Consider the following 27,206-nt stretch of genomic DNA (forward strand, 5'->3'; position numbering starts at 1 on the left):
CTGCAGGCTCCCGGGAGCTCCTGCGGAGCCAGAGCCAGGCCCACGTGGATGGGCGGGAGCTGGACACACCGAGCTCCAGATGCATCAGCTCATGCCGAGCAGCTCCCCTTCCTCCGGCCTCAAACAAGGCTGCGTGGGCCACCACCTCCCCAGGTGGCCAAAGGCCTCAAGGCCAGGTAAGGCGGATTCAGAGAGGCTCCCTTGTCTCGCCCACGGCTGAGCAGACCCCTGCTTCCGGTCCCCCCACACCCCCACCGGTAACGAGCACCGCCCCTCTTCGGTAGCAGATAGGTCAGGAGGCTGCCCCCTCCCGCCCTGACCCCAGCCTCCCCACAGGACACACAACCCCGACCCCAGCCTCCCCCCAGGACACACAACCCTGACCCCAGCCCCGCCCCAGGACCACAGGAGCAGTGGTGGAGGTCGGGAACCAGGCTGCAGGTGCCCACCAACAGGAAGGACCCTGGAAGGGGCCCAGTGGGCAGCTGCAGAACTTAGAGACAGCAGCAGGAGTTCCAGGCTCAGTGTCATCCCGTCATAGGACTTCGTGTGTCCACAACTCCGCCGTACTTCATGAAATCTTAATCACTTTGACCTTCCGAAGTGACTGACCCCAGGGTTTAGCTGTTACACTCCTTGCCCTCTGCCTGACATGAGGGGGTGGTCCTCCCAGGCCGCACTCACACCTGTCCAGCCGCACCCAGCAGCCCACACTGAGCCAGGTGCGCCCTCACGGGAGCGTCGGCACCGGGCCCCTGGCGTCCCCGGACTAGACAGCCACAATGGACGGGAAACACTCTCAGTCTAAAGCGCAAACACAGACCCTGCCAGCGAGTGACACCCCCTGGGATCCGTGGTCGTCACACTGGGATGCATCACCGGCTTGTGCTCTCAGAAGCAGAGACCTCCCAGACGGGTTTTACCCGAGCACCGCGGGGCCCCTTCCACAAACGCGCCTCCAGGTCTGGCCCCACAAGTGACGCTCCCCCTGCTCAGCTCAGCAGGGTTTGGCGGAATCTGGTCATTCTGTTCCCCAGGTCAGCCACAGAGCTAGTCTGTTCTTGTTTGAAGGGAACAAGCATGGCGCTTGCAGATTAACAACAGGACCATAAGGAGGCTGCCTCTGTGCCCCGGACGATTAAAAAGGCCACCCTGAAGCCACACCCACAGGGCACACAGGAAGCATGAGCTCATCCGATGGAACAGCAGGTAAGGCACGCACGTCAGAAACCCTCCACCGGCCACCACCCTCACTGAGCAAGCTCACCCTATAGCCACCCCGACAGATAATGCCCCTGACACATGGGGCCCTGTAGTTACAGGGGCTCAGGCTGGTTTTCAGGAATGTGGAATCAGCTGTGTGTAGCCAGCCAAGCCTGTTGGGACCACTGACCCTAAAACGAGGCCTGTGCAGGTGCCTGACAGACGACCTCCTGACATCAGGGGGTCCAGAATGCCACCCTCGCCTCATGGCTTTTGAACGTACACCCCACGAAGCAGCATGCAGCCCTGAGTTGTCTGTGCAGCACACAACTACCTCACCTTGTCCCTACCGCCCATCCTGTCCCCCGCACCGAAGACCTCCCTGCTCCTCTGTCCCGCAAGTGCCCGGCCCCGCCTCGGGGAGCAGGTCTGAGCTGTGCCCTCCCAGCTCCTCGCTTGGCCGCCTTGTGTAAACCTTCCTCTGCTGCACACCTTGGCATCTCAGTGCTTGCCTCAGTGTCTGGCAGAAAGACCTGACCTGCTAACAAGGGAAAAACACTCACAAATCCACATGAACTAAAACTCTCCATCTTACCTGACAAAACAGCAGGCTTCCCAGTAAGATCAGCATTGCAGACCAGGGACAAGTGGTTGGCTAAGCCACAGGCCAGCTGCTGTCCATCTCCTGCTTGAAAAAGCAAGAGAAACTCCTTATAAAGCATAACTCAGAGGCACCACACTTGCAACAGGTGAAATTATAGAATTTTTCAGTTAACCTGACGCTCGTTTTCTTAGGAAATGAGGAAACCTGAAACAGGAACAGCGTTTCCTCAGCTCCCAGTCGCTGGGCGTGCACTCCCACCGGGGGCTCATGTCACGCCCAACTTCTTCTTCGGACAGGAACCGAGGGCTGGGGTTCAGGGGCCTGCCCAGGACATGGGGCTGATCAGAGGCAGCACCAGGACCTGAACCTGGACCTGCTGGGAAGCCCCAAACAGCCGGCCCCCCAGCCTCCCACGCTTCCTCCTAGGGGCATATCTGCCTCAGCCGTTCCATCTAAACACTGCCCTACAGTAAGGCATAATAAATTATACATTTCCCCCATAATATTCTGCCGGGGACCAGCCCCAGCTGATCCAGGGTATTCGAAGGAGAGATGGCGTAGGCGAGGATCAGGATACAATAGCTTCAATTAGATATTAATTAAAGATATAAAGAGTAATAGAATAAGGATAGCTCAGTAGGAAAATTCAGTGGAGAAAAGAGGCTGAGTAGCTTGGTTTACGCGGGAGACCAATAAAACTTCAAGACAAGAAGTTTGCACCACTTACGAGGCCGCAGGCGCCCTTCCGTTCTCCCGAAGGAGAGGAGACACTGAGGCCTCCCGGTCGGATCTTAGAAGCCCAGGCATAATTAGTAAGCATGGTGGGTTCCAAGGCCCAGATGGAGACTCAGCCAGAGTGAGAGAGAGAGCGACATGGGGAGACCAGTATTTTGAGAAACTGATCCAAATTCTTTATTTTCCAGAGTCTGTTTTTATACACTAAGATGTTATACAAAAGTCACGTGGGGACAGCAGTCCTGACTTTTATTAAAGTCAGGTGCTTCACACAAATGTATACAGAGGTCTTAGGGGTGTTACATCATCTTCTGGCCAGGGGGGCCTGCTGACAATTTACGACCCTCTCCTTGTGACAGCGGTCAGTCAATCAGGACACTTATTTCTCCAGGGCTGATTATTCTCAAAACAGACGCCACCCAAATAAAGTTACATTCCTACAGGGTGAGGGTGTAGTGGGTTTTAGTTAAGGAAAGAATTTACTTAGCCTAAGGTCTAACGTGATTAATATCAAAGGTTAATTCTATATATTCATTAATGTGTGTAAGGGCAGGGGATATGGAGACTTAGCAACAAACATTGGCTCAACAAATGAAAAACCCTTCACCAACACAATTTCTAATTAGCCCACTATACTTATAGTTTTCTAACTTCTCTAAAGAACCTGTTTTTAGAGGGTTTAAAGCATCTCGTGCCTCTCACGGTTGGGAGGCTGTGAGCAATCACATGTGGCCGGAGCCTGTCAGGCAGGCTAGAGAACCTTCAGAGGAGTTTGTAGGTTAAAACACTCTTGTCACACCCAAGAGTTATTATTAACTGGAGCTCTAGGTTAACTCCTTCTCCGAAAGAGGTGGTGGGGGACAGCCCCCCATAAAGTCAGAGGTGTAGGTAAGAGCACAAAGTAGTAAAGTAGGCAGGCTCTGGTTATGGGGGTAGACGCTCGAGGATTTCCAGGGGGACTCCTGAGGCTTGATCCCGCCTTTGCGTATGTCGAGCCTCCTTCCTCATGACCTTTGCCATGGGCGGAGTACCTCACTCTGGCCCCCAACAATATTCAAACTTGAGGATCCTACTTTTATGGTCACATGCTTGGTAAGCATATCAAATATCACTAAATATTTACTGATAATACTACATATCCAATTTCCCAAAATTATTCAAAAAATTCTTTGGCAGGCTGGAATTCTATGAAAAAAAAAAAAGGAAGTAAGTAACCTTTCAGATTTGGGCAGACGGCTGCTTTGGGCAGACGGCTGGTCAAACGCTCAAGGAGGTGGGGGTGGAGGATGGTGCACAGAGAGACCCTGGACTTGGGCAAAGGCATATTCTCATCTGTAAGCAAATCTAGAAACCAGAAATGATGTTTAACTCTGAAAAGAGCTTAAATAGTGGAGCTACCTGGATGAGTTCAGCTGCCTCCTGACTTCTTTGAGTTCCCAGAAAGGAAGTAAAGGTGTTTGGATGCCCTTGAGAGGGAGTGGTTGCCAGGAGCCGAGTGTGCCTGGGGGGAGGCTCCACCCACTGAAGACCAGGTCTTCAGCTGAAGAGCAGCTCCACCCACTGAAGAAGGAGACCAGGTCTCCAGGGGGCAGGAGGCTCTTCTGTAGCCTCTCTTTTGATGAACCAGCCTCTGTATGCAGCCCTCCTGCCAGGCTCCCTTGGGGCTCATGGAGGAGACGGCCACGTACTCAGAGCACAGACCTGGAACAGCTTATAACCAAACCAGAGCTCCTGCTGCCAGAAGCTGCAGGGCATGCGTGGACGCCCTGGGCTAATCCTAGTGACAGTCCAGGGGAAGCAAGCTTTGATTTTAATCTAGACTCAAACAATGTCATGTGATTTCAAATAACCAAGATTTTAAAAATCTGTTTTAAATGGAACAATGGGCAAAACAGAAGCTTGCAGTGAAGCACAACTCTGGCTGGAGCAGCATACCTGAATACTGCATACAGAGCAGGGCCGCCTGGCCGCAGGCCACGGCCAGCTGCCTGCTCAGCTTGCTGGGCGCAGGACTCTCCACAGGGCACTCCTTACTTCAGGGAAGATCAGAGGAAATAACTGAGACAGTCCAACATTAGAAATAAAAATATACTAGAAATAAGGTGAGTGTTTCCCTATTTACATGTATAATTTTATTCCATAACATTTATATATATATATAATGTGTGTATGTGTGTGTGTGTATATATATATACATATATAAACTCTTACATTCAGAACCATGAAATAATATGTATATGCTGCCTACAGGAGACTTATTTCAGAGCTAAAGACATACACAGACTGAAAATGAGGGGATAGAAAAACATATTTCATGAAAATGGAAACAAGACAGTAGCAATACTCAAATCAGACAAAACAGACTTTAAAATAAAGGTTATTAAAGAATAAACAATGGCAGCATATAATGATAAAGGGATCAATACAAGAAGATATTATACTCACTAACATATATAAACTCTATAAAATAGCACCTAAATATATAAAGCAAATATTAACAGACATAAAGGGAGAAATTGACAAGAACACAATAATAGTAGGGGACTCTACCACCCCACTGACACCAAAGGACAAAGCATCCGGACAGAAAATCAATAAGGAAACATGTTTTAAATGACACAATAGACCAACTGGACTTAACAGATACCTATAGGACATTCCCCATCCAAAAAGAGCAGAATGCACATCCTTTTCAAATACACATGGAACATTCTCCAGGATAGATCATATGCTGGGCTACAAAGCAAGTCTCAACAAGAGACAGAGGACTGAAATTACATCAAGCATTTTTTCTAAACAAAATATTATGAAACTGGAAATCAATTACAGGAAGAAAAATGTGCAAAGCACAAACACACGGAGATTAAACAACAAGTGACTATAAAACAAACGGGCCAATGAATAAAGCAAAAAAAAAAAAAAAAATCAGAAAATACCTCAAGGCAAATCAGAATGGAAACACAACTTTCCAAAAACTTATGGGATGCAGCAAAATAAGTTTTAAAAGGGGAAGTTTTATAGTGCCACAGACCTTCCTCAAGAAACAAGAAAAATCTCACAAAAACAATCTAATCTTCCATCTAAAGGAACCAGAAACAGAAGAATAAACAAAGCCCCAAGTCAGCAAAAGAAAGGAGCCAATAAAGATCAGAGAGGAGACAATGTAGAGACCAAAAAGCAATAGAAAAGATCAGCAAATCAAGAACTGTTTTTTGAAAAAGACAAAACTGACAAATCTTTAGCCAGGCTATCAAGAAGAGAAGAGAGAGGCCCAAGTAAATTAAATACGAAGTGAAAGGGGAGAACTAGAAACCAACACCACAGAGTAGAAAGTGTCATTAGAGAACGCTGAGAACAGTCACATGCCAATAAACTCGACCACCTGGAAGAGATGGATGAATTTCTGGAATCACGCAACCTTCCAAAACTAAATCAGGAAGAAATACACAATCTGACTAGATGGATCACTAATAGTGAAATTTTATTAGTGATTTAAAAACTCCTAGGAAACAAAACTCCAGAACTGAACAACTTCATGGGGGATTTCTACCAAACACATAAAGAAGAGCTAATTCCTATCCTTCTCAAACTATTACAAAAACTTGACGAGATGAAACACTCCCATATTTACCTACAACACCACCTTTACCCTGATACCCAAACCAGACAAAGATGCCACAAAAAAATTATAGGCCAATATCATTGATGAATATAGATGCAAAAATCCTCAACAAAATATTACAAATTTGAGTTTAACAATGTATATAAAGGATCATACATGATAAAGTGGGATTCATTCCAGAGATGCAAAGATAGTTCAATACTCACAAATCAATGTGATACACCACATTTAAAACAGAGATGATAAAAACAACACAGTCATCGCAATAGATGCATAAAAAGCATTTGACAAAATCCAACACCCTTTATGATAAAGAAAAAAAATTTTTTTTAACTCCCTGGAAAAACAACCACAGGAAATCCAAGCTCAGCAGAGCCCAGGGCTGCATTCCATACTTGACCATGGATGTTTGAGAGGGTCTGACAGGGCATGAGGGCATCTGGTGGAGAGGCCTACTCAGTAGCAATGACCTGCTGACATGGGAACAGCAGATGGGCAGGAAGAGGAACAAAAAACACGATTAAATGTGGGCAAGTCAGGCCCAGCAGCGTCTTGTGAGCCATTGACGGCAGGCACAGCTGTGATGCTCACGGGAATAAGTAGCAGCTCAAGTGCCACAGCCCACTGTCTCTGTATAGATGGCATCACCTCTAACAGCAGAACTGGGTCCAGAGAAACGGACCCAGGGAACCTGCAGAACTCGTCCAGCATCATGGGACACGGGGACAGGTGTGGACGCAGAGCCGGGCAGCCAGCCCTAGGCTGAGGGCCGCTGAGGAAAGGAAGCCTTTCCGAGCCAACGAGCCCATCGCACGCCTCCCAGAATGGCACCAAGCACCATGCCTACTCAGACTTCCTGCCCAATGACAACCTAAGATGTTTAGAATAACTGTTAGCTATGATGCTCTCCAAAATGAAACTTAAAACAAAAATTAAATGTTTCTAAATAGTTAAGGTGGTAAAAACAGCAGCAGGTCTGAAAAATGATTAATATGAATTAAATTTAACTAAAAGAACAGATAGATACAAAAATAATATGTATATATATGTGTGTGTGTGTGTGTGTGTACATATACATATTTACACACAGGTACTTAAAAGGTCTTATATATGTTTGAAAAAAATCAATTAAACTATCTAAAGAGTTCCTCCAAATTATCTCAGATTTACTTGGGATGCACAAACTAGGTTACATACCACCTGTAATTGTTCTTGCATTTCGAAGCTCTTTTACCATCATTTTTAAAATCAGTCTTTGGTGAAAACATAGTTGCACTGGGGAGAGAAGAACTCTATGTCATTCAAAGATTAAAAGTTCTAAGCTTAAGAGACCTACTTTGCAGTGAAAAAATAAACATAGTAAATAAATAAACATATATAAACATAAATAAACTAACTTGGGCTTCCCATGTCCCAAGTTAGTAATAAACTGAACATTTAATCACTTTAATTTTGACAGCTATTCCTCTAATTCTATATCCATATCAGCTATTTCACTAATGGGGACATAAGTGTATTTGTGTATTAAAATTCTGGAGAACACTGTGCTATTTTCCTACAAATTTTGGGTTCTTAGGCAAAAAACTAAGATAATCACTTTGCAGCCAGGCATGCAGGGCAACTCCACATTTCAGCTTCAGGTCTGGAGCCCTGGGAGAGAGACAGGGGGGTGGGGAGCTACATTTGCTGCAGACTCTGCAAGTGCACTGGGCAATGACCTGGAGCAGGCCTGGATGAGGCAGGTGAGGACATGGACATCTGCCTGTGAGGACCGGGCTGGGGTGGGGCTCATCCCACCCAGAGCACAGGGTCTGGAGAGGCTGTGTGAGGGCAGTGGGAGCTGGGTGAGGTCCAGGAGGAGGCAGCACCCAGGCAGGGAGGCAGGCAGTCCCTCAGCCTCACCACCTCCCCGCCTGTCCTCACTGCCTCGGGGACGTCACAGTGAAACACATCCTCACCCACTGACCCCACCTAGAATCCCCTGTACTTTTTCTAGGAAGTTCAAACCCTGGGGCTAGTACTTAGGACTGACCACCGCCTGGTTCCTCCTCCCCCTGGACTCCCTCACAGGCCCCACATGCAAGACCCAATCAAGTAAAGTGAACCCAAGGAGTCCACACTTAGCAGATGGCATCACCACTGAGCCAGCACACAGGCTCGGGGCCTGGACTAGTGTGCGGTTGTACTGAGGCATGAATCCAGGATCTATCTATCCACCAGCCACCCATCCAACACCCATCCATCCCTCCACCCAGCCACCCAGCCACCCATCTACCTACTGATTCATACACCCACTGATCCATCCATCCACCCACCCAGCCATCTGTCCATCTGCCCACCCACTCACCCATCCACCCACCCACCCATCCACCCACACATCCATCCACACACCTACCCATCCAGCCAGCCACCCATCCATATCCACCCGCCCATCCATCCACCCATCCACCCACTCACCCATCCACCCACACACCCATCCATCCACCCACTCACCCACCCATCCGGCCAGCCACCCATCCATATCCACCTATCCACATCCATCCACCCACTTACCCATCCATCCACCCACTCACCCATCCACCCACCCATCCATCCACCCATCCACCACCCACCCTCCAACACCCATCCATCCCTCCACCCATCCACCCAGCCACCCATCCACCCATCCATCCCTCCACCCATCCACCCAGTCACCCAGCCACCCATCTACCCATCGATCCATACACCCACTGATCCATCCATCCATCCACCCAACCATTTGTCCATCTGCCCACCCAGCCATCCATCTACTCATCCATCCATCCATCCACCCACCTATCCACACATCCAACCATCCACCCACCCATCCACCCACCCACCCATCCATCCACCCACCCATCCATCCATCCACCCACTCACCCATCCATCCACCCACCCACCCATCCACCCATTCATCCACTCACCCACCCATCCACCCATCTATCCACCTACCCACCCACCCATCCATCCATCCACCCACCCATCCACCCACCCACCCACTCATCCACCCACCCACCCACCCACCCATCCATCCACCCACCCACCCACCCACCCATCCACCCACCCACCCATCCACCCATCCATCCACCCACCCACCCACCCATCCACCCATCTATCCACCCACCCACCCATCCACCCATCCATCCACCCACCCATCCACCCACCCACCCATGCACCTATCCATCCACCCACCCACCCATCCATCCACCCATCCACCCACCCACCCATCCATCCATCCATCTATCCATCCACCCAGCCATCCACCCACCAATCCACCCACCCACACACCCACCCATCCAGCCAGCCACCCATCCATCTCCTGCATTGCAGGTGGATTCTTTACCGACTGAGCTATCAGGGAAGCCCCAAAGTACATAGTAAGCACTCAATAAACGCTACTGCCGCGTCTGTTCTGCGATGGTGTCATGCTGGGGTCCACACACCAACATCCATCCACACCAGCACCTGCGCCCGGAGGCCATGGTCTGTCTCTGGGTGGTCCACTCACCATGGGGCAGCCGTGTAGCCCGACGACCGTATTTTGCTATGGAAAACCAGCGGGTGGTCCTTCACAATGCTCCGAGCAGCTGCGGGAAACATGGTTACAGAAGAAGCAAGTCACTAACACAGCTGCTTCATAGTGGATAGGACAAAGCTCTGCAGAGACAGCCACGTTCTCACAAGAGGAGTCAGTGCACACCCTACAGACTGGAGAGGCTTCATCCCTGACGACAAACCAACCCCACCAGCAGAAAAGGAAACTGAGGGCGCTAAAAGCGCCAGAAAACAACAAAAGCGTGATTTTCCTGCTTAAATGACCTGAATCGCAGTGTTTAATACTGTGTGTTTCAGATGCTCGAGGGCTAACACATCAGCCCTTCCCGCAGCGCCGGTCCCTCCGGCCACGTCTGCAAGAGGCTGTCCGCTCTGGGGTGAGACAGGCCACGCAGAACGCGGCCGGTGGGATTCTGTCCACAGGCCCCTGAAACCCGAAGCGTGGAGCAAGCGCCTCTGTGCCGGTGCCAGGCACAGCTCTTCTACGACAGGAATGCAAGTCTCTTAAGCCAACCAAGTGTCTCTCTTATGCCTGAGTTTATCACGACACAACAGTAAGAAAGACCAGCCAGCAGAGCATTTTAATGGCGAGGAAACACGGTACCCTGTTCTTAACACCCTGTAAGCATCCACGGCCCAGCTGGCTGGTTAGCGCTCTGACACCTCGGGAACTTACCACCGACACGGACATGTCCCATGGGTGCTTCCAGACAGAATAAAGTCCTGCCAGAATTACTTATTTTTATGTATATTTGATACTTGCTATTCAGTATGAATATTCTGTACAATACTATGAAACAGCTTTAGAAAATGGATAATTACATAATATTGAATACTCCAAAAAACAGTTCTCTTTTTTAAAAGCAAAGAAACTCAGCTCTGCTTTTGGAACTATTTCAAATGTGATAAACTGAGACATATTCCCATCAAAAGCTCAGGGAACCCCACTGGGCACAGAGGCCCCGAGGAGGGAGCGGGGCCCCCAGAGGCCCTTGGGAGGGACTGGAAATCCCAGAGGAACCAGGAAACCTTGCTATTTCTATTATGCTTTTGTAAGAGGAGGGATGCAAATTTTGAGATTACAGAATCACTATAAATCAGTCATCTTCTGTAATATTCCATATGAATATTTTCTAAACAACACATAAAGCTATCATAAAAAGTCAAAGCTTTAAAATTTCACCAGCCCCTGGATACAGAGAAATTAGAATCTCTGGAATAAACCTCACTGTTTATATGGTTGCTCTCACTAAAGTTTTGTTTTCCAATCTACGTGTCACTTAGCTGTGAAGCATAGTACAGCATGTACGGTCGTCTGGGACAAAACGATACGTCCTAGTAGGGCATTCCCCGTCGGTCCAGTGGTGACTTCAAACCCTGGTCGGGGAAGTAAGATCCTGCAAGATTCTTGCCATGCAACCAAAACAATAGAAAAACTTGGACAAATTATCATTCAAAACGATGCACGCACCCATATGTTCACAGCAGCACTGCTCACACAGACAGGACACGGAGACAACCCAACCACCCCTGGACAGATGAACGGATAAAGAAAACACGGTGCGTTCACACAGCAGGATGCCACTCGGCCGTGAAAACAGTGACATAATGCCATCTGCAGCAACATAGACGGACCTGGAGATGACACTAAATGAAGTGAGTCAGAGACGGTGTCATGTGGCATCACTCACGTTTGTCATCTAAAATACGACGCAAACGAACCTATTCTCAAAACAGAAACATACTCACTGACATAGAGACCAGAACGGTGGTTACCAGGAGGGCCGAGGCGGGGAGGCACAGACTGAGAATTTGGGGATATTACATTTAGGGGGCATCCCTGATGCTTCAAACAGTAAAGAGTTCGGTACAGTTAAGTCACTCAGTAGTGTCCGACTCTTTGCAGCCCCATGAACAGCAGCACACCAGGCCTCTCTGTCCATCACCAACTCCCGGAGTCCACTCAAACCCATGTCCATCGAGTTGGTGATGCCATGCAACCATCTCATCCTCTGTCAACCCCTTCTCCTCCTGCCCTCAATCTTTCCCAGCATCAGAGTCTTTTCAAATGAGTCAGCTCTTCGCATCAGGTGGCCAAAGTATTGGAGTTTCAGCTTCAACATCAGTCCTTCCAATGAACACCTAGGACTCATCTCCTTTAGGATGGACTGGTTGGATGTCCTTGCAGTCCAAGGGATTCTCAAGAGTCTTCTCCAACACCACAGTTCCAAAGCATCAAATCTTCGGTGCTCAGCCTTCTTCACAGTCCAACTCTCACATCCATACATGACCACAGGAAAAACCATAGCCTTGACTAGACAGACCTTAGTAAGCGTCTTTTAATTTCATGGCTGCAATCACCATCTGCAGTGATTTGGGATCCCAGAAAAACAAAGTCAGCCGCTGTTTCCACTGTTTCCCCATCTATTTCCCATGAAGTGGTGGGACTAGATGCCATGATCTTCATTTTCTGAATGTTGAGTTTTAAGCCAACTTTTTCACTCTCCTCTTTCACTTTCATCAAGAGGCTCTTTAGTTCTTCTTCACTTTCTGCCATAAGGATGGTGTCATCTGCATATCTGAAGTTATTGATATTTCTCCTGGCAATCTTGATTCCAGCCTGTGCTTCCTCCAGCCCAGCATTTCTCATGATGTACTCTGCATAGAAGTTAAATAAGCAGGGTGACAATATACAGCCTTGACGAACTCCTTTTCCTATTTGGAACCAGTCTGTTGTTCCATGTCCAGTTCTAACTGTTGCTTCCTGACCTGCATACAGGTTTCTCAAAAGGCAGGTCAGGTGCTCTGGTATTCCCATCTCTTTCAGAATTTTCCACAGTTTATTGTGATCCACACAGTCAAAGGCTTTGGCATAATCAATAAAGCAGAAATAGATGATTTTCTGGAACTCTCTTGCTTTTTTGATGATCCATCAGATGTTGGCAATTTGATCTCTGGTTCCTCTGTCTTTTCTTAAAACCAGCTTGAACATCAGGAAGTTCACGGTTCACATATTGCTGAAGCCTGGCTTGGAGAATTTTGAGCATTACTTTACTAGCGTGTGAGATGAGTGCAACTGTGCGGTAGTTTGAGCATTCTTTGACATTGCCTTTCTTTGGGATTGGAATGAAAACTGACCTTTTCCGGTCCTGTGGCCACTGCTGAGTTTTCCAAATTTGCTGGCATACTGAGTGCAGCACTTCACAGCATCATCTTTCAGGATTTGGAATAGCTCAACTGGAATTCCATCACCTCCACTAGCTTTGTTCGTAGTGATGCTTCCTAAGGCCCACTTGACTTCACATTCCAGGATGTCTGGCTCTAGGTGAGTGATCACACCATCGTGATTATCTTGGTCGTGAAGATCTTTTTTGTACAGTTCTTCTGTGTATTCTTGCCACCTCTTCTTAATACCTTCTGCTTCTGTTAGGTCCCTACCATTTCTGAGTCCTTCTTTGCATGAAATGTTCCCTTGATATCTCTAATTTTTTTGAAGAGATCTCTAGTCTTTCCCATGCTATTGTTTTCCTCTATTTCTTTGCATTGATTGCTGAGGAAGGCTTTCTTATCTCTCCTTGCTATTCTTTGGAACTCTGCATTCAAATGAGTATATCTTTCCTTTTATCCTTTGCTTTTTGCTTCCCTTACTTTCACAACTATTTGTAAGGCCTCCCGAGACAGCCATTTTGCTTTTTTGCATTTCTTTTTCTTGGGGATGGTCTTGATTCCTGTCTCCTGTACAATGTCACAAACCTCCATCCATAGTTCATCAGGCACTCTGTCTATCAGATCTAGTCCCTTAAATCTATTTAAACAGTAAAGAAACTATCTGTAATTCAGGAGACTTGGATTTGATCCCGAAGTTGGAAAGATTCCCTGGAGAAGGGAATGACAACCCACTCCAGTATTCTTGCCTGGAGAATTCCATGGACAGAGGAGCCTGGTGGGCTACAGTCCATGCAACAGCAAAGACTAGGACAAGACTGAGTGACTAACACACACACACACACACACGTAACATTTAGAACGGATAAACAACATGGTCCTACTGTATGGCACAAGGAACAACTACATCCAATCTCCTGGGATAAACCATAATAGAAAAGAATATTTTTTTAAAGAAATATATAGATATATAAATATATGTGTGTGTGTGTGTAAAACTGAGTCACTCTGCTGTACAGCAGGGATTCGTACATTATAAATCAACTAATACTTCAACTAAAAATAAATTTAAAATAAAATAAAAAAGTCTTAAATTCCATTTTAAGGGGCGATCTAAGTAAAACATATCTAAGAACAAAATGTAAATGAATTTGGTTAAAAAGAAAGTCCCAAGTCTCGTTTCACAGCAGGTCTCCACACAGAGGTCTGCTATCAGCTGACGCTGGGGAACGTGGTCCTCCGTGCAGCTGACAAAACCAGGTGACCTAGGGTATGAGGGACGGCACTGCTTTTAACAGAGTTCACCCTGCAAGTACTCTGCTTCGAGTGGAAACATAGTTAGGATTTTGGAATACTCTCTGAACAACCTAGTATTGTTCCAACTATTAGCAATTTTAATTAATATTTGTTAGTCCACAAGTATTTCACAAAGAATGTTAAAAGCAATCTATACATAACATAACATTATTTGGGGTATTATTGAAGAAAATGATTCAAAAAGACTTTTTATGTTGCCCAAAGTTATAGAGTTACTTACTGCCACCAAACTGTACACACAAGTATGATTAATATGGTAAATTTTATGTAATTTATATTTTACTACAGTGAAAAGTACACACAAGAAATAAGTGAAGAGATGTACACTGCCATATTTAAAATAGATATAAAGGGAAAGTGTTAGTCACTCAGTCGTGACCCCATGGACTGCAGCCCACCAGGCTCCTCTGTCCATGGAATTCTTCAAGCAAGAACACTGGAGTGGGTAGCCACTCCCTTCTCCAGGGGATTTTCCTGACCCAAGAATTGAACCCAGGTCACCTGCATTGCTGGAGAAAGCAATGGCACCCCACTCCAGTACTCTTGCCTGGAAAATCCCAGGGACCCCATACAGTCCAAGGGGTCGCTAAGAGTCAGACATGACGGAGCGACTTCCCTTCCACTTTTCACTTTCATGCATTGAAGAAGGAAATGGCAACCCACTCCAGTGTTCTTTCCTGGAGAATCCCAGGGACGGGGGAGCCTGGTGGGCTGCCGTCTATGGGGTCGCACAGAGTCGGACACAACTGAAGCGACTTAGCAGCACCTGCATTGCAGGTGGACTCTTTACCGTCTGAGCCACCAGGGAAGCCCCTAAAATAGATAAACAACAAGCACCTACTGAATAGCACGGTGACAGACTTTGTTTTCTTGGGCTCCAAAATCACTGCAGATGGTGACTGCAGCCATGAAATTAAAAGATGCCTGCTCCTTGAAACAAAAGCTATGACCAACCTAGACAGCATATTAAAAATCAGAGATACCACTTTGCCAACAAAGGTCCATATAGTCAAAGCTATAGTTTTTCCAGTAGTCATGTACAGATCTGGGACTTGGACCATAAAGAAGGCTGAGTGCCAAACAATTGATGCTTTTGAACTGTGGTGTAGGAGAAGACTCTTGAGAGTCCCTTGGACTCCAAATAGATCAAACTAGTTAACATAAAGGAAATCAACCCAGAGAAACCACTGCCAGTATTTCTCATGTTTTGAATTCCTACGAATTATACCCAAGTCATGAAGAAACGCCCAACATATTCCCCACCACAAAAACGATGTCAGAACACACGAGAGGCAGAGAAAAACGATGTCAGAACACACGAGAGGCAGAGAAAAACGATGTCAGAACACACGAGAGGCAGAGAAAAACGATGTCAGAACACACGAGAGGCAGAGAAAGGAAGGGACAAAGGAAGAAGAAAGCACTGAATTTTCACCTTGATGAACGTGAGTCCGCAAAGCGACAGAGTGAAGCTGAACAAACGTGACTCAGAGGAGGAGCTGCCCCACATCCTGCGTTTCAGACTACGCTATACTCACCAGATTGTTTCTGAGTAGCCTGCTTGGTTCTTTTTTCCTTAAGTCCCAAGTACAGCGGAGAAGTCGGTAACACACAGGAGCTGAAAGAGAAACACAACCCTGGTCTGTGAGAGCAAACACGCGTGATGGAGTTGTTTCAGGGAAACGTGCATCGTAAAGATGGTTTCGCACGACTCCGCACCTGGGCAGCACCGACAGGTCCGGTCCCGGGTGGAGGCGCTGCTGAGACCGCAGCAGAGCAGCAGGGTCCACCTCCACCAGCGCGGTCTCGTTCCCAAACATGGACGTGAGCAAGCAGAGGGCCTGCGCGGATGGGTTCAGAGAATCGGTCATGGTTGTGGGCACTTTAGTTGTGCTAATGGGTGCCCTGTGCAGACGCGTGTGACCCCTGAACCTTCACACACAACCTCACGCGGTGAGCAGCCGGGAGAGCACGTCGGAAGAAGGGAGGATAAACCGCAGTGGGTGGGCGCACCGCCCCGGCCTTGCTCAGGGTATGGCTCACGACTCACCTCACCACCACCGGTTCTGCTCGCCACGGCGCACGATCCAGCAACCTGAATGCTGAGGCTCTGGAAGTCTTCATTCCCGGCAAAGAGAAAACAGGCCACACATAAGGCCATGAGATGCTGCCTGCACACGGGCCAGGGCCGGGGCGGTGAGGACAGAGCACACAGGCCGCTACCCGTGCAGAGGTGCCCTGGCGTGAGCCTGCAGACCAAGCTCCACACGTGGCCGCAAGAGTGCAGTAGGCGCAGCGTCCCTGTGAGGACACCGAGCCAGGCCGGGCACATGGCGTGGGACCTTAACGGACAGAAAACCAACCAGGAGGAGGCAGGCACGGGTGCCGGGGCCAGCAGAGGCTACGTGTGCAGACAGACGACAGGGAGGCAGCTCCCCAGGAGGAGGGCCCGGACCAGGATGCCGGAGCCCTTGGGGAGTGGGGCGCGGGCCAGGCCGTGTGCACGTGGGGCAGCGGGCAGCAGTCCGTCGTCTCCCCGCAGCTCAGGGGCCGGTGGGGACCGAGCCTGCAGGCGTGCAGATGCCAGGACGGGCAAGGAGTCTGTCACTCAGCCCCACAGCTGCGATGGTGACCAGGCACCACAGCAAGGCTGTGGTGGGGACACAGGGCCAACTGCAGGTCCCGGACATGGCTGGGCCCCAGGAGGAGGGGGAGACAGAGGACAGTGGGTGATGGGGTGTAGCAGGGGCTCGGGGGTTCCAGGACAGCCAGCGTGGTGCAGTTGACCAGGAGCCTGGTCCCTGGGGGTCAGTGACGGGCACCCACCGTGACCCCCCGAATGTCAGACAAAGGAAAACGTTCAAGTTACATACTATCTGTATCAAAGATTCTCTGAAGGTAGATCTTACCCTTGTAATGTAAAACAGCCTCCAGTTCAAAGCTTGACAAGTTAAATATGAGCAAACCGGTGGAGCTTCCAATCCACAAGCAGCGGGCAGTCTCAGAGAGGCTGATTCCAAAAGGAAGAGAGAAAAGCGTGTGCTGACCGTCCCCCCTCAGCCAGGGCGGCAGGGACCCCGGGCCTCGGGGAACCTGAGGGTCCCCTGCCCGAGTCTTGGGTGCCGGCCCCATCTCGGACGACCTCCAGCATGTCCCCCGGGTGGGTTTCCAAGGCCCTACTGTTGAGAGGGTAACAGGCAGGAAGGCCAGGGGTCTCCAAATGGAGGAAACAGGCTGCAAGTATCAGACATTTTTCTCTCTCTTAAGCAGCAGGAGGAAACAAACTAGCGATATTTTTTTCCTTCTCTATACAAATTTAAAAGGAGGTTTCTCTTAAAATACTGTGTTGTCATAATAACACCTGGTTTCACCTGAAGTTAAGTATTCTCAAACCTTGAGTTAACCAATGCATTTTTCTTATGGAAATGTTTGTCTTAAGCTATGTTAATGTGCTATGCATTTACCCCAGACTCTGTCTTCAAGTTGGTTCCACCTAATGGCTCAGAATCGACTTGACAAACCAGTATGTTATACTCAGATATTGTTCCCCTAATCTATGTAAACGAAACTATTTGTATGGTGATCTGCCCTTCTACAAGATTCATGTCAGTTGTTTTATGGCCCCCGGGATGAATCATATGATGCCAAGATTATCCCAAAATACATCTTATGGGTGAGGGGCCTGGTGCCATTCTGAGTTTTAAGACATTCCTTTCTTTCATTGACAGACTGCTAGTGACTATATAACATCCAGCTGAAGACTAGCAGGGGGGTACTCTTTCTGCCCCCTTCTGATGCCTATTTCAGAAGCTTTCTCTGTCTCCTTTATACTTTAATAAAACTTTATTACACAAAAGCTCTGAGCGATCAAGCCTCGTCTCTGGCCCCGGATTGAATTCTTCTCCTCTGGAGGCCAAGAATCCCAGCGTCTTTTTGTTCAGCAACAACCTTTCACTGTCCAGGGAAGGCAGAACTCAGAGGGCCACAAGCTGGGCCCGACTCAACTGTGACCTGAGGCTTTCCTCTCCTCTAAGGTCACCAGAGGGAGGCACCTGTGGCCTCCGCGAGACCCCCACACAGGTGGGCATCCCTGCCAGAGCCCCACACCTGTGCCATGGCTGCGCCTGAAGACCCTGCTGAGCAGAGCTGACGAGGTGGAGACTGACTGACAGCGCGTTCACACCAGGATGGACGGATCTGCCGCTGCGTCTTTGTTTTCTGATGTACAAACTAGACCCAGGCTGTAAACTGACTGGCCAGCCTCCTCTGGCTTCACAGACCTGGACTCAGAGCAGCTTCCTCAGGCACACCTGAGAGCAGCACACCTCGGCCACTGGGCCTCCAACAGCCCCCACTCCCTGGGCTGCTCATGGGTCCTCAGCCTCCAACACCAGCCCCAGGGAGACCACGTGGGCCTGAGCAGAAATAGGGTCACTCTCCCTGAGCAAAGGTGGGGACCCAAGGCCTCAGACCCCCTAGTCAGCTCAAGTCCAGGCCAGGCAGGGGCCCTGAGCAGACACAGCTGCCTGACGGGTAAGCACAGCAGGGCTGCAACTGCACCAGCCACCTCCTCAGGGCTCCCACCCCAGCAGGACCAAAGGCAGGCCTTAGTCAACGCCAGAGCTCTCTGCAGTCTGTGTGGAGCCAAGGGGAATGAAATCATGATGTATTTGCTTAGTCAGAGTAAAACAGTGGCTCCCTGTCATTGCCAAATATTTAAAATACTTCTATAAAACAAGAAATAACTAAAATTCATTTGGGGTCAAACTTAAAGGTATGAAATATGGCACAGATGGCAGAAGTTTAGGATGAGTTATGATAATGTCACCCTCTCCCCTATTACAGAAGTCAAGATCAGCCTCAATGGGTGAAGTAAATTAAAAATAATCTCATTTCCTTTATTAAATATAGTTAAAAATAACTGATCAAGATTATCAACCTTAAGGCTTAAAATATGCAACTCTAAGAACACTTACAGTTATTATTACTCATACAGACAAAAATAGTTTGGTTTTATTTTAATCGTTCTAGAAAAAATGAACCTAATCTGGGAGGCTTTCTCCAGAAGGGCTTGGTGGAACTCACAGTACTCACAATGCACAGCCACAGGCTGCCAGGCTCAGGACAGGAAGGGCCACTTCAGTCTCTTCTCCCGTTTCTGGGGCCTTCGTGGACGGAGGCTGACCACCTTCTATGGACAGAATTACTGACAATCTGAGATGTGACATTAAAATGACTGGTCATGGTGAAGGCTACCAGCTGACCCCATGGGGCACTGTGGGAGATGCATGTTGTTGGAGTAACTCAGACCGAGTCAAGAAAAACCCTTGGTCTTGTACATTATAAAGCACAAGGTTGGAAATACAACTCAGACCCTGTGTCATGAGCCTGCAAGGGAGGGAGATGGAGTTTCAAGGACAGACCCGCAGAAAGGGGGTGGGAGGAAATGGCTTAAAACTAACTGTGGGTTCTGAAAGCGGGCTCAGGATCCACCGTGTGTGTTCGTCGCTCAGTCGTATCTGACTCTTTTCAACCCCAAGGATGGTAGCCCACCAGGCTCCTTGGTCCATGGGATTATCCAGGCAAGAATACTGGAGTGGGTTGCCATTCCCTTCTCCAGGGGACCTTCCCAACCCAGGACTCGAACCTGGGTCTCCTGCATTGCAGGCAGATTCTTTATCATCTGAGCCACCAGGGGAAGCCTAAGATCCACTAGATAAGGGCAATTTCTGACCCACTTTAAGAAGAAATAGCTTAAAGCCATTTACTAATATATATGTCATATGTGTCTCACACACTAAAGAAAGATCACAACAGTGATAAACGTGAAGGGGAGCAGAGCAGAGACACGTGTGGCGCAGCATGGAAACGAGCAGGTGGGTGCCCACGACAGACAGCCTGCAGCCCAATAAACAGTAAAAACGTTGGCTCCTCCCGGGGTGGTGGCAGACATTCAAGTACTTGACCACGGGGACGGGTGGAGGGTGACAAGCAGAAGGAGGGGCCGGGCCAGCCAAGCAGACTCAGCTGAGAAGCCCCGGACTCCTGGGTGGCCCTGCTGCGACACCACCCGTGGAAGCCAGGAAGCACTGGGTGGGGGAGGGACAGGACCCTCTGGGCAGTAAGATGAGCCCCCACCACCCCCACACCATCTGCTCCCCATGTCCTGCCTGGTTCCAGGTCCCCGGCTTCCCCTCTCCCCCACCCCTGTTCACAGGGGCTTTGACTTCCATGGCAGGGTCTGCAGGGCATCACCTGGCCACGTACCTGGCTTGGACTCTGCCCTCCTAGTGGAGAAACTCTCTCTCTTTTTCCTCAGGTCAACGTGCGTCACACAGCGGTAATGGTGCCCTTCAACCAAACTGAAGATCCAGAGCTGGAAAAGCAAAACACGTCTAGCCAGGCTGGAACATGTCTAGACAGGCGTGAACACATCTAGACAGGCAGGAACACATCTAGACAAGCGGGAACACGTCTAGACAGGCAGAAACACATCTAGACAAGCGGGAACACGTCTAGACACACAGGAACATGTCTAGACATGGGACTCTCACCAGATATGACCATGAAGAGCAGGCAGTCAGTGAAAAGAGTGAGCAGGGAGCCGACAGGATGAGAGATGGCCCTTCAGAGGCCGCTAGCTCTTCCCTTGTGACCTCCAATACCCTCCCCATCCCCGACCCGGGAGGCATCCCCCTACGGGCACAGAAGTGAGTGGCATGACCCCGAGGTCACATGTCTTATGCACAGCATGGACCGAGAGCAGGTGTGCTCCTGCGCCCAGCACTGCATGCCGGCCTCTCCAACACAGCATTGTGAGTACAGCCGACACATCCCTGGAGACAGCTCAAACAGGTGATGGCGGCTGTCTTGCTGTATCTCACTGTTCACTGAACCCAGGGTAGGCAAGGTGCAAGCTCTCTGGAAGAATTCTCAAGGCGTCACAGGAACTGTAAACGTGTTTGTTCTCTCCGGGCTGGTGCGGCGGCCGTAACGCAGCCTCAAGGCTTTCCAGATGGAGCTTACATGTGCTTACCCGACAGGAGTGGCCCACGGCCAAGCAGGTTCTTGGTGACGCGCGTGCACACTGCTGCAAGTGAGCTCGGCTGTTACATAATCATATGTACAACACGTGGGGTTTGAGAGCCTGACCACCGCCATCTTGGCTAATTTTGCTCTTTCCCTGTAGCGGTCAGCTTTGTCAGAAAGGAAGCAACTATCTCAGCTGATGCAGTAATGTAACAAGAAGCTGACGTTTGGCCTTGGACCTGGCCCGGCCCAGGTGCAGAGCTCCTGGAACCCGGGGGTTCCTGCTCGTGGAGGGACCCAGTGCCGCTGGCAGGTTGCTGGCCTGACCTCTGGGAGCCCTCAGTTTGCTTAAGGATGGGGGCTGGTTGCAGGGAAACAACCCCTGACCTCTGGAGAGGGGGGCTAGATGGCCTTCCATCACTCACAGCCAAGGATCAAATCAACGGTGCCTAAGCAATGAGGCCTCCATAAAAATCCCCAAAGTGTGGGTTCAGGAGCTCCAGGCAGGTGAAAACACCTCCCTGGGGAGTGGAGCCCCCTCCCACGTCCTGGGAACAGAAGCTGCTGTGCTGAGGCCCTCCCAACCTCACCCCCGCAGCTCTTCATCTGGCTGCTCACCTGTGTTAACAGATGCAGGGAGGAAGCGGTCGTGGGAACCTCCAATTTGCAGCTAAGTCAGACAGAAGAGGTGGGTGACCTGGAGACCCACTCCCTGGGACTGGCACGGGGTGGAGAGGATGCAGGCTCATGGGCTCAGCCCCTAACTGCCTCCAGGCAGATGGTGCCAGACCAGGTCAAGGCAGGACCCTGCTGGGGTCATGGTAACTCGTTCCTGGCGGGGAGCCCCCGCATCTGGGGATGGAGCGCCAGCAGAGCTCAGGGTGAAAGCAGAGGCTCACAGGAAGAAGGCTGGGTGACGGCCTAACACGGCATCCCCCCGAATCACGCCAACATCCACTCTCTTTACAATGTTTATCTGCTTTGGCCGTGCTGGGTCTTCAGTGCCGCGTGGGCTGTTCTCCAGTTGCAGAGAACAGGGGCTGCTCTCCAGCTATGGTGCACGGGGTTCTCGCTGCAGTGGCTTCTTCTGCTTCGAAGCACAGTCTCGAGGTGCACAGGCGTCAGCAGCTGCCCCCGCGGGCTCACCAGTCACGACTCCCGAGCTCCAGAGCACAGGCTCAGTAGTTGTGACTCATGGGCTTAGTTGCTCCGTGGCATGTGGGATCTTCCCAGATCAGGGATCAAACCTGTGTCCCTTGCCTTGGCAGGCAGACTCTTTACCACTGAGCCACCAGGGAAGTGCAACAGCCACTTTTAAAAAGAGAACGGTATCCATAGCTTGCAAAGCAAACTTCAATTGTTCACCTAAAAACTAAGTTTTAAAAAAGACCAAGTACCTTCAGACCTCTCAAAAGGTATAGAGCTGACACTAAGGGCTGTACCAGCCTTTACAGAAGGTCGCGTTTCCTGCAGCCAGGCCACCAGGCACCAGCAGGTCTGGCCTCAGCCAAGGATAAAAGCAGCCTTGAAACAGATGCCTTCGCGCACACGTTCACCCGTCACAATAACGTCTGAAAGCTGGAGTTGCACAGAGGGTCTCACCTGGCCGTCCGTGCAGCCAGCCACCAGCTGCTGACTCCGTGGGTCCACAAGGAGACTGAGGAGGGGCGCGGCTGCGGAAGGGAGCACAGGGCCCTTAGCTCAGACGCCGGCCGGTCCTGCTCAGCACCAAGCCCACCCGTGTGATCACACTCTGGGGTCACCGGCACCAGGGAGAGTGTGGGGAAAGCGCCCGGCCACCCAAAAGGGCTCAGGAGCGGTACACGGCCCACCCAGGCCGGCCCCTCACTCCTAGCCGCGTCCGCTGGCTCTGTCGGCAGAGGCCGCAGCGCTGGGCCTTGCTTCCAGGCAGCAGCGGAGGCGGACAGCACTTTTCTTAGGGCCGCCAACATGATTTCCCAATTTTCTGAGACACAAGAGGCTCTGACTCCAAGCATCTACTTAATTTTAAGTTAAAAGTTTCAGAAGGATTAACTGTTATGTGAACTCTTTCAACATGTGGAGAGATAGTAGACGAGCATGAAACACTCTCCATGAGTGACACTGAGACCGACAGACGGTGCAGCCCTGACGTAAAGATTAACATGTGAACTAGGATGAACTGTGCGCACAGCCTGCTCACGGGAGTCATGCCCCGAGTTACCTGTTAACACTGATGAGCTGTATATCAGCGACCCCATACGATGGTCCCAAACCTTTGGACAGACACACATTTCTTTAGAAGAAGCACAAGCATTGCCATTGTTGCTACAGCTTGAACGAATATTCTACCCAGCTACCAATTAATTTATGTGAATGGTTATCTAAAGCAGAAAATAATAAGGACGTAAATAACAAAACTATAGAAACACAATAGAAGACATCAGAATCATACAGGAAATAAACACTTCCAGAAACGTCAACCTATGGGTTTGGAAGACGCAGACAAGACAAGGTTGGGAACATTACCAGCACTTCAGCAACATCTCGAGATGGGGTGGGAAGATTGGAAAGGACCAGTTACCAGCACTTCAGCAACATCTTGAGATGAGGTGGGAAGACTGGAAAGGACCAGTTACGTGGAGATGGGCTCACACCCCTCTTCTGCAAACAGCAGCTCCAACCCTCACACACCCTGCAGGCGAGGACGCCAGCACCTCACCTCACAGAGAAGCAGGGCTCAGCACAGCCAGCCCTCCACAGCAGGGAGCCGGGGTCCCCCTGGTGAGCGGGGAGCTGAGGTTCCAGTCCCGACTGCTGCCTCAGAGCGGGGAGGGGACCTCTGTCAAGTAGGTGGCAGGAACTTCAAGGCGACGAGAGAAGTATTTACAGACTCCCTCCTCTCTGTCTGCAGACACCTGCTACATACCCTCCATTTCCTTCAGTTACAACATACGACGTCCTCACGTCTCAGCCAGCTAATGACCACGATGAACTGACTGCGAGGTGGATGAGGCCTGAGCCTGCATTTTGAGTTACTCTCCTCTCAAGCCCCGGAGAAGGCAATGGCACCCCACTCCAGTACTCTTGCCTGGAAAATCCCATGGGCGGAGGAGCCTGGAAGGCTGCAGTCCATGGGGTCACTGAGGGTCAGACACGACTGAGCGACTTCACTTTCACTTTTCACTTTCATGCATTGGAGAAGGAAATGGCAAACCACTCCAGTGTTCTTTCCTGGAGAATCCCAGGGATGGGGGAGCCTGGTGGGCTGCCGTCTATGGGGCCGCACAGAGCCGGACACGACTGAATCGAAGCAGCAACAGCAGCAGCCTCTCAAGTCCAATTGAGTTCTGACTGAATCTTCTGCTATTGGAAAGCGGCCTCAGGGAACACCATGGAGGTGAGTTAAGGTGCCAGTCCCTGCAAGGCCCCCGTTCCAGGAGGAGGGTCCCCACCAGACTCTGCCCCCTGGAGTCAGCAGATGGTGCTGTGGGCACCCGCTCCCCACACTCGCCTGGTGACCGGCCAAAACGTCAGACTCAGGTTGAGGGCAGTTGTCCCTCGGACATTTCACGTTTGGCAGCGGCCAGGAACCAGAAGCACAGCGCAAAGCGTTCACACGCCCCAACGTTCTGACGCCCGCCCCATACCTTGAAGCTTCTGTCCTCGGATGCCGAGATGAGGATGTGTGTCTGCCAAGCACAAAACTCGGCCGCGGTCACTGGGCCGTGGTGGCCATCCAGCTCAGCCAGCGGGGACCGGCTCTGGGGATTGGTGAAGGAAGGCCAGGCACGGAGTGCCCTGGTCATTATCGTTATTAAGAAGCTATATGAATCTCACAGAAAATAGTTTCTACATAATCCCCTCGCCCACATGTGAAACTTCCTGCATATAAACCTGGAAGCTAAAACTCAGACGCCCAGCCAACAGGGAGTCCCGGGGAGTCCCGGGCCAACACCCTCACAGAAGCAGGCCCAGTGAGACGCTCTGCCGAGAAGAGGTGGGAGGGGCCCACATCTAGGGCCCGTGGCCCAGGGGATCTCACCTCAAGGTCCAGCATGAGTACTTTGTTCCCCGCACACACTGCCACCACTCGATCGTCGGGACTAAGCCTCAGACACAGCACCCTTCCCAAGAGGGTGCCGAGAACAGTCCCCCGCAGAAGTCGCCCTGCAGGGAGTTTGGTCATCAGTGTCGGCCTGCCAAGGCCACTCAGCAACACCCATGATGACCTCTGGGAAATGCTGACAGCAAAATCCTCTGCTATAGAACTGTGTGCAGAAGAGTGTGAGGTTTGGTCTGATTTTGGCTCTTCAAGAGAATTAAAAACATTGGAAAGTTGTTCTGGAAATACATGGAACCCAGGGATTGGCCACAGGGAAGTGACTCCACGTCAGGAAGGATAACGTGTCTTGGGGAACCACCCACGTACACACCCTGGGCGAGTTATGGGTCCCAACCCTCCCGCCTCCTCCCTGCGGCCACCCTGGCTCCAGACCCAGCCATTGACCGGCCATGGCCTGTGTCAAGCAGGCAGAAGGGAAGCTGTGCCCACCTGAGCCTCAGTTCCAGTCCAGAGCCTCTCCACCGCCAGGAGGAGGAGGTGTCAGGCCGGCCTGCAAGCCCCACAGTGATGCTGCAAGCCAGCCTGCAGCCTCACCTTCGAGTGAGGTCATTGGGCCAGCCCTCCCCTGGGCAGCAAAGGCTCAGTGCCCACGGCCGTCTGGCCCAGAGACTGAAGCCACTTGTCAAGACGAGAGCCCACAGGAAGGAAAACGTGCACCCACCCTACTGCTGCTCCGTCCTGGGGGCCCCCACACAGATCTGCCGCGACACACTCAGCAAGTGCTCGTCCCTCCCCGGGCACCCTCAGGCCTAGGACACATCCAGGAACCTGACAGAGAAACCCCGCCTCCAAGGAAACCTTACAGGGTGGACAGGTAGGAGGCATTTAGATGCCAGTAAGCAAAACAAATAAGCCAGCTCCCCATTTGTTCCACTGATCGAGGCATCTGCTTCAGCACTAGCACCACACTGCTTGGGAGACTGCAGCTCTGCAGCATAGTCTGAAGTCAGGAGCCTGACTTCCTCCAGCTCCATCCTTAGTTCTCAAGGTTTTCTCCGTATCGCTCATGTTTCCATACAAATTTTTAAATTATTTGTTCTAGTTATGTGACCCACCCAACTCTTTGACTTCACCTGATAAAACTCTCCTAACATCACTGAGCTCCAACCACACTGGGCTGGTTCTCAGCTCTTCAATCAGCGGCTCCTGCTGTGACCCTCCTCCTCCAGCTCAAGGCCCGCCCTGCAGAAGCCGCAGCACTGAGCAGGTGCTGCCGCATTCCCTGCCCACACTGAGGTTCCTTTCCCTGCTCACTGCCCACCACTGTCTGCTGGCTCACCTGTTCCAGTCTGCCTCCCACACTGAGCTGTAGATTCACTACAGTCTCAGTAAGCGAAGAATATTTCAACTTGTCAAGCTGTTTTCAGAGTTCCACAAAAATCACCAATTTCAGAAACAGACAGTCTTCAGATGAAAATTAATGAGCCTATGGTGTCAGCCAAGGTCAGCAGTTCTGAGGGGCCCGGTCTACTTCCCACAGAACATCCAGCTTAGACACCAAGTTTCAAGGTTAAAGGCATCAAAAATGATCCCAAAACACCCTGTGTCACCAAGTGCATTTAGAACGAGTCGTTCCCTTTGTGCATTTCAATGTGTTTAAAGCCCCGTCACCTTGCAGCTCTTCCTGTCTGCACTCATCCAGGCTCCACACCAGGACACAATCTAGCGATGCAGAACAGACCAGAAGCGGGCTCTCTCTGCTTCCAAATGTCACGGCAGTGATGGGCTGACGGTGTCCTTTTAGGATCATCAGCTGAAGAGAGTAACAAAAAACAAAAAGACCGTAGATTATACAAAACATTTTTTAATAAAAAAGAATGTAACATAACCTCAATCCTAAGAAATTAAATGGA

General features: G+C 50.3%; 1 protein-coding gene across 7 annotated transcripts in view; it reads right to left on the reverse strand.

Annotated features, from left to right (window-relative positions):
• Window positions 1-27,206, reverse strand: part of WDR27 (WD repeat domain 27) — a 148,438-nt gene that overhangs the window by 108,581 nt on the left and 12,651 nt on the right. For 5 of the 7 annotated variants that reach the window (XM_070377073.1, XM_070377069.1, XM_070377072.1 and 2 more), the window contains 15 exons: window positions 26,965-27,106; window positions 25,273-25,397; window positions 24,878-24,991; window positions 23,452-23,503; window positions 22,851-22,921; window positions 20,487-20,595; window positions 19,314-19,410; window positions 17,129-17,229; window positions 16,270-16,337; window positions 15,939-16,060; window positions 15,758-15,837; window positions 9,691-9,769; window positions 7,362-7,439; window positions 4,478-4,575; window positions 1,799-1,891 (listed from right to left, as the gene is read on the reverse strand). In XM_070377073.1, coding sequence (XP_070233174.1) covers window positions 1,799-1,891; window positions 4,478-4,575; window positions 7,362-7,439; window positions 9,691-9,769; window positions 15,758-15,837; window positions 15,939-16,060; window positions 16,270-16,337; window positions 17,129-17,229; window positions 19,314-19,410; window positions 20,487-20,595; window positions 22,851-22,921; window positions 23,452-23,503; window positions 24,878-24,991; window positions 25,273-25,397; window positions 26,965-27,106 — 1,429 coding nt within the window. The remainder of the gene's footprint in view (window positions 1-1,798; window positions 1,892-4,477; window positions 4,576-7,361; window positions 7,440-9,690; window positions 9,770-15,757; window positions 15,838-15,938; window positions 16,061-16,269; window positions 16,338-17,128; window positions 17,230-19,313; window positions 19,411-20,486; window positions 20,596-22,850; window positions 22,922-23,451; window positions 23,504-24,877; window positions 24,992-25,272; window positions 25,398-26,964; window positions 27,107-27,206) is intronic. The other 2 variants (XM_070377068.1, XM_070377070.1) reach the window with 2 other exon arrangements.

The sequence above is a fragment of the Bos mutus genome, chromosome 9 (assembly GCF_027580195.1).
Source record: "Bos mutus isolate GX-2022 chromosome 9, NWIPB_WYAK_1.1, whole genome shotgun sequence".
Taxonomy (NCBI): domain Eukaryota; kingdom Metazoa; phylum Chordata; class Mammalia; order Artiodactyla; family Bovidae; genus Bos; species Bos mutus.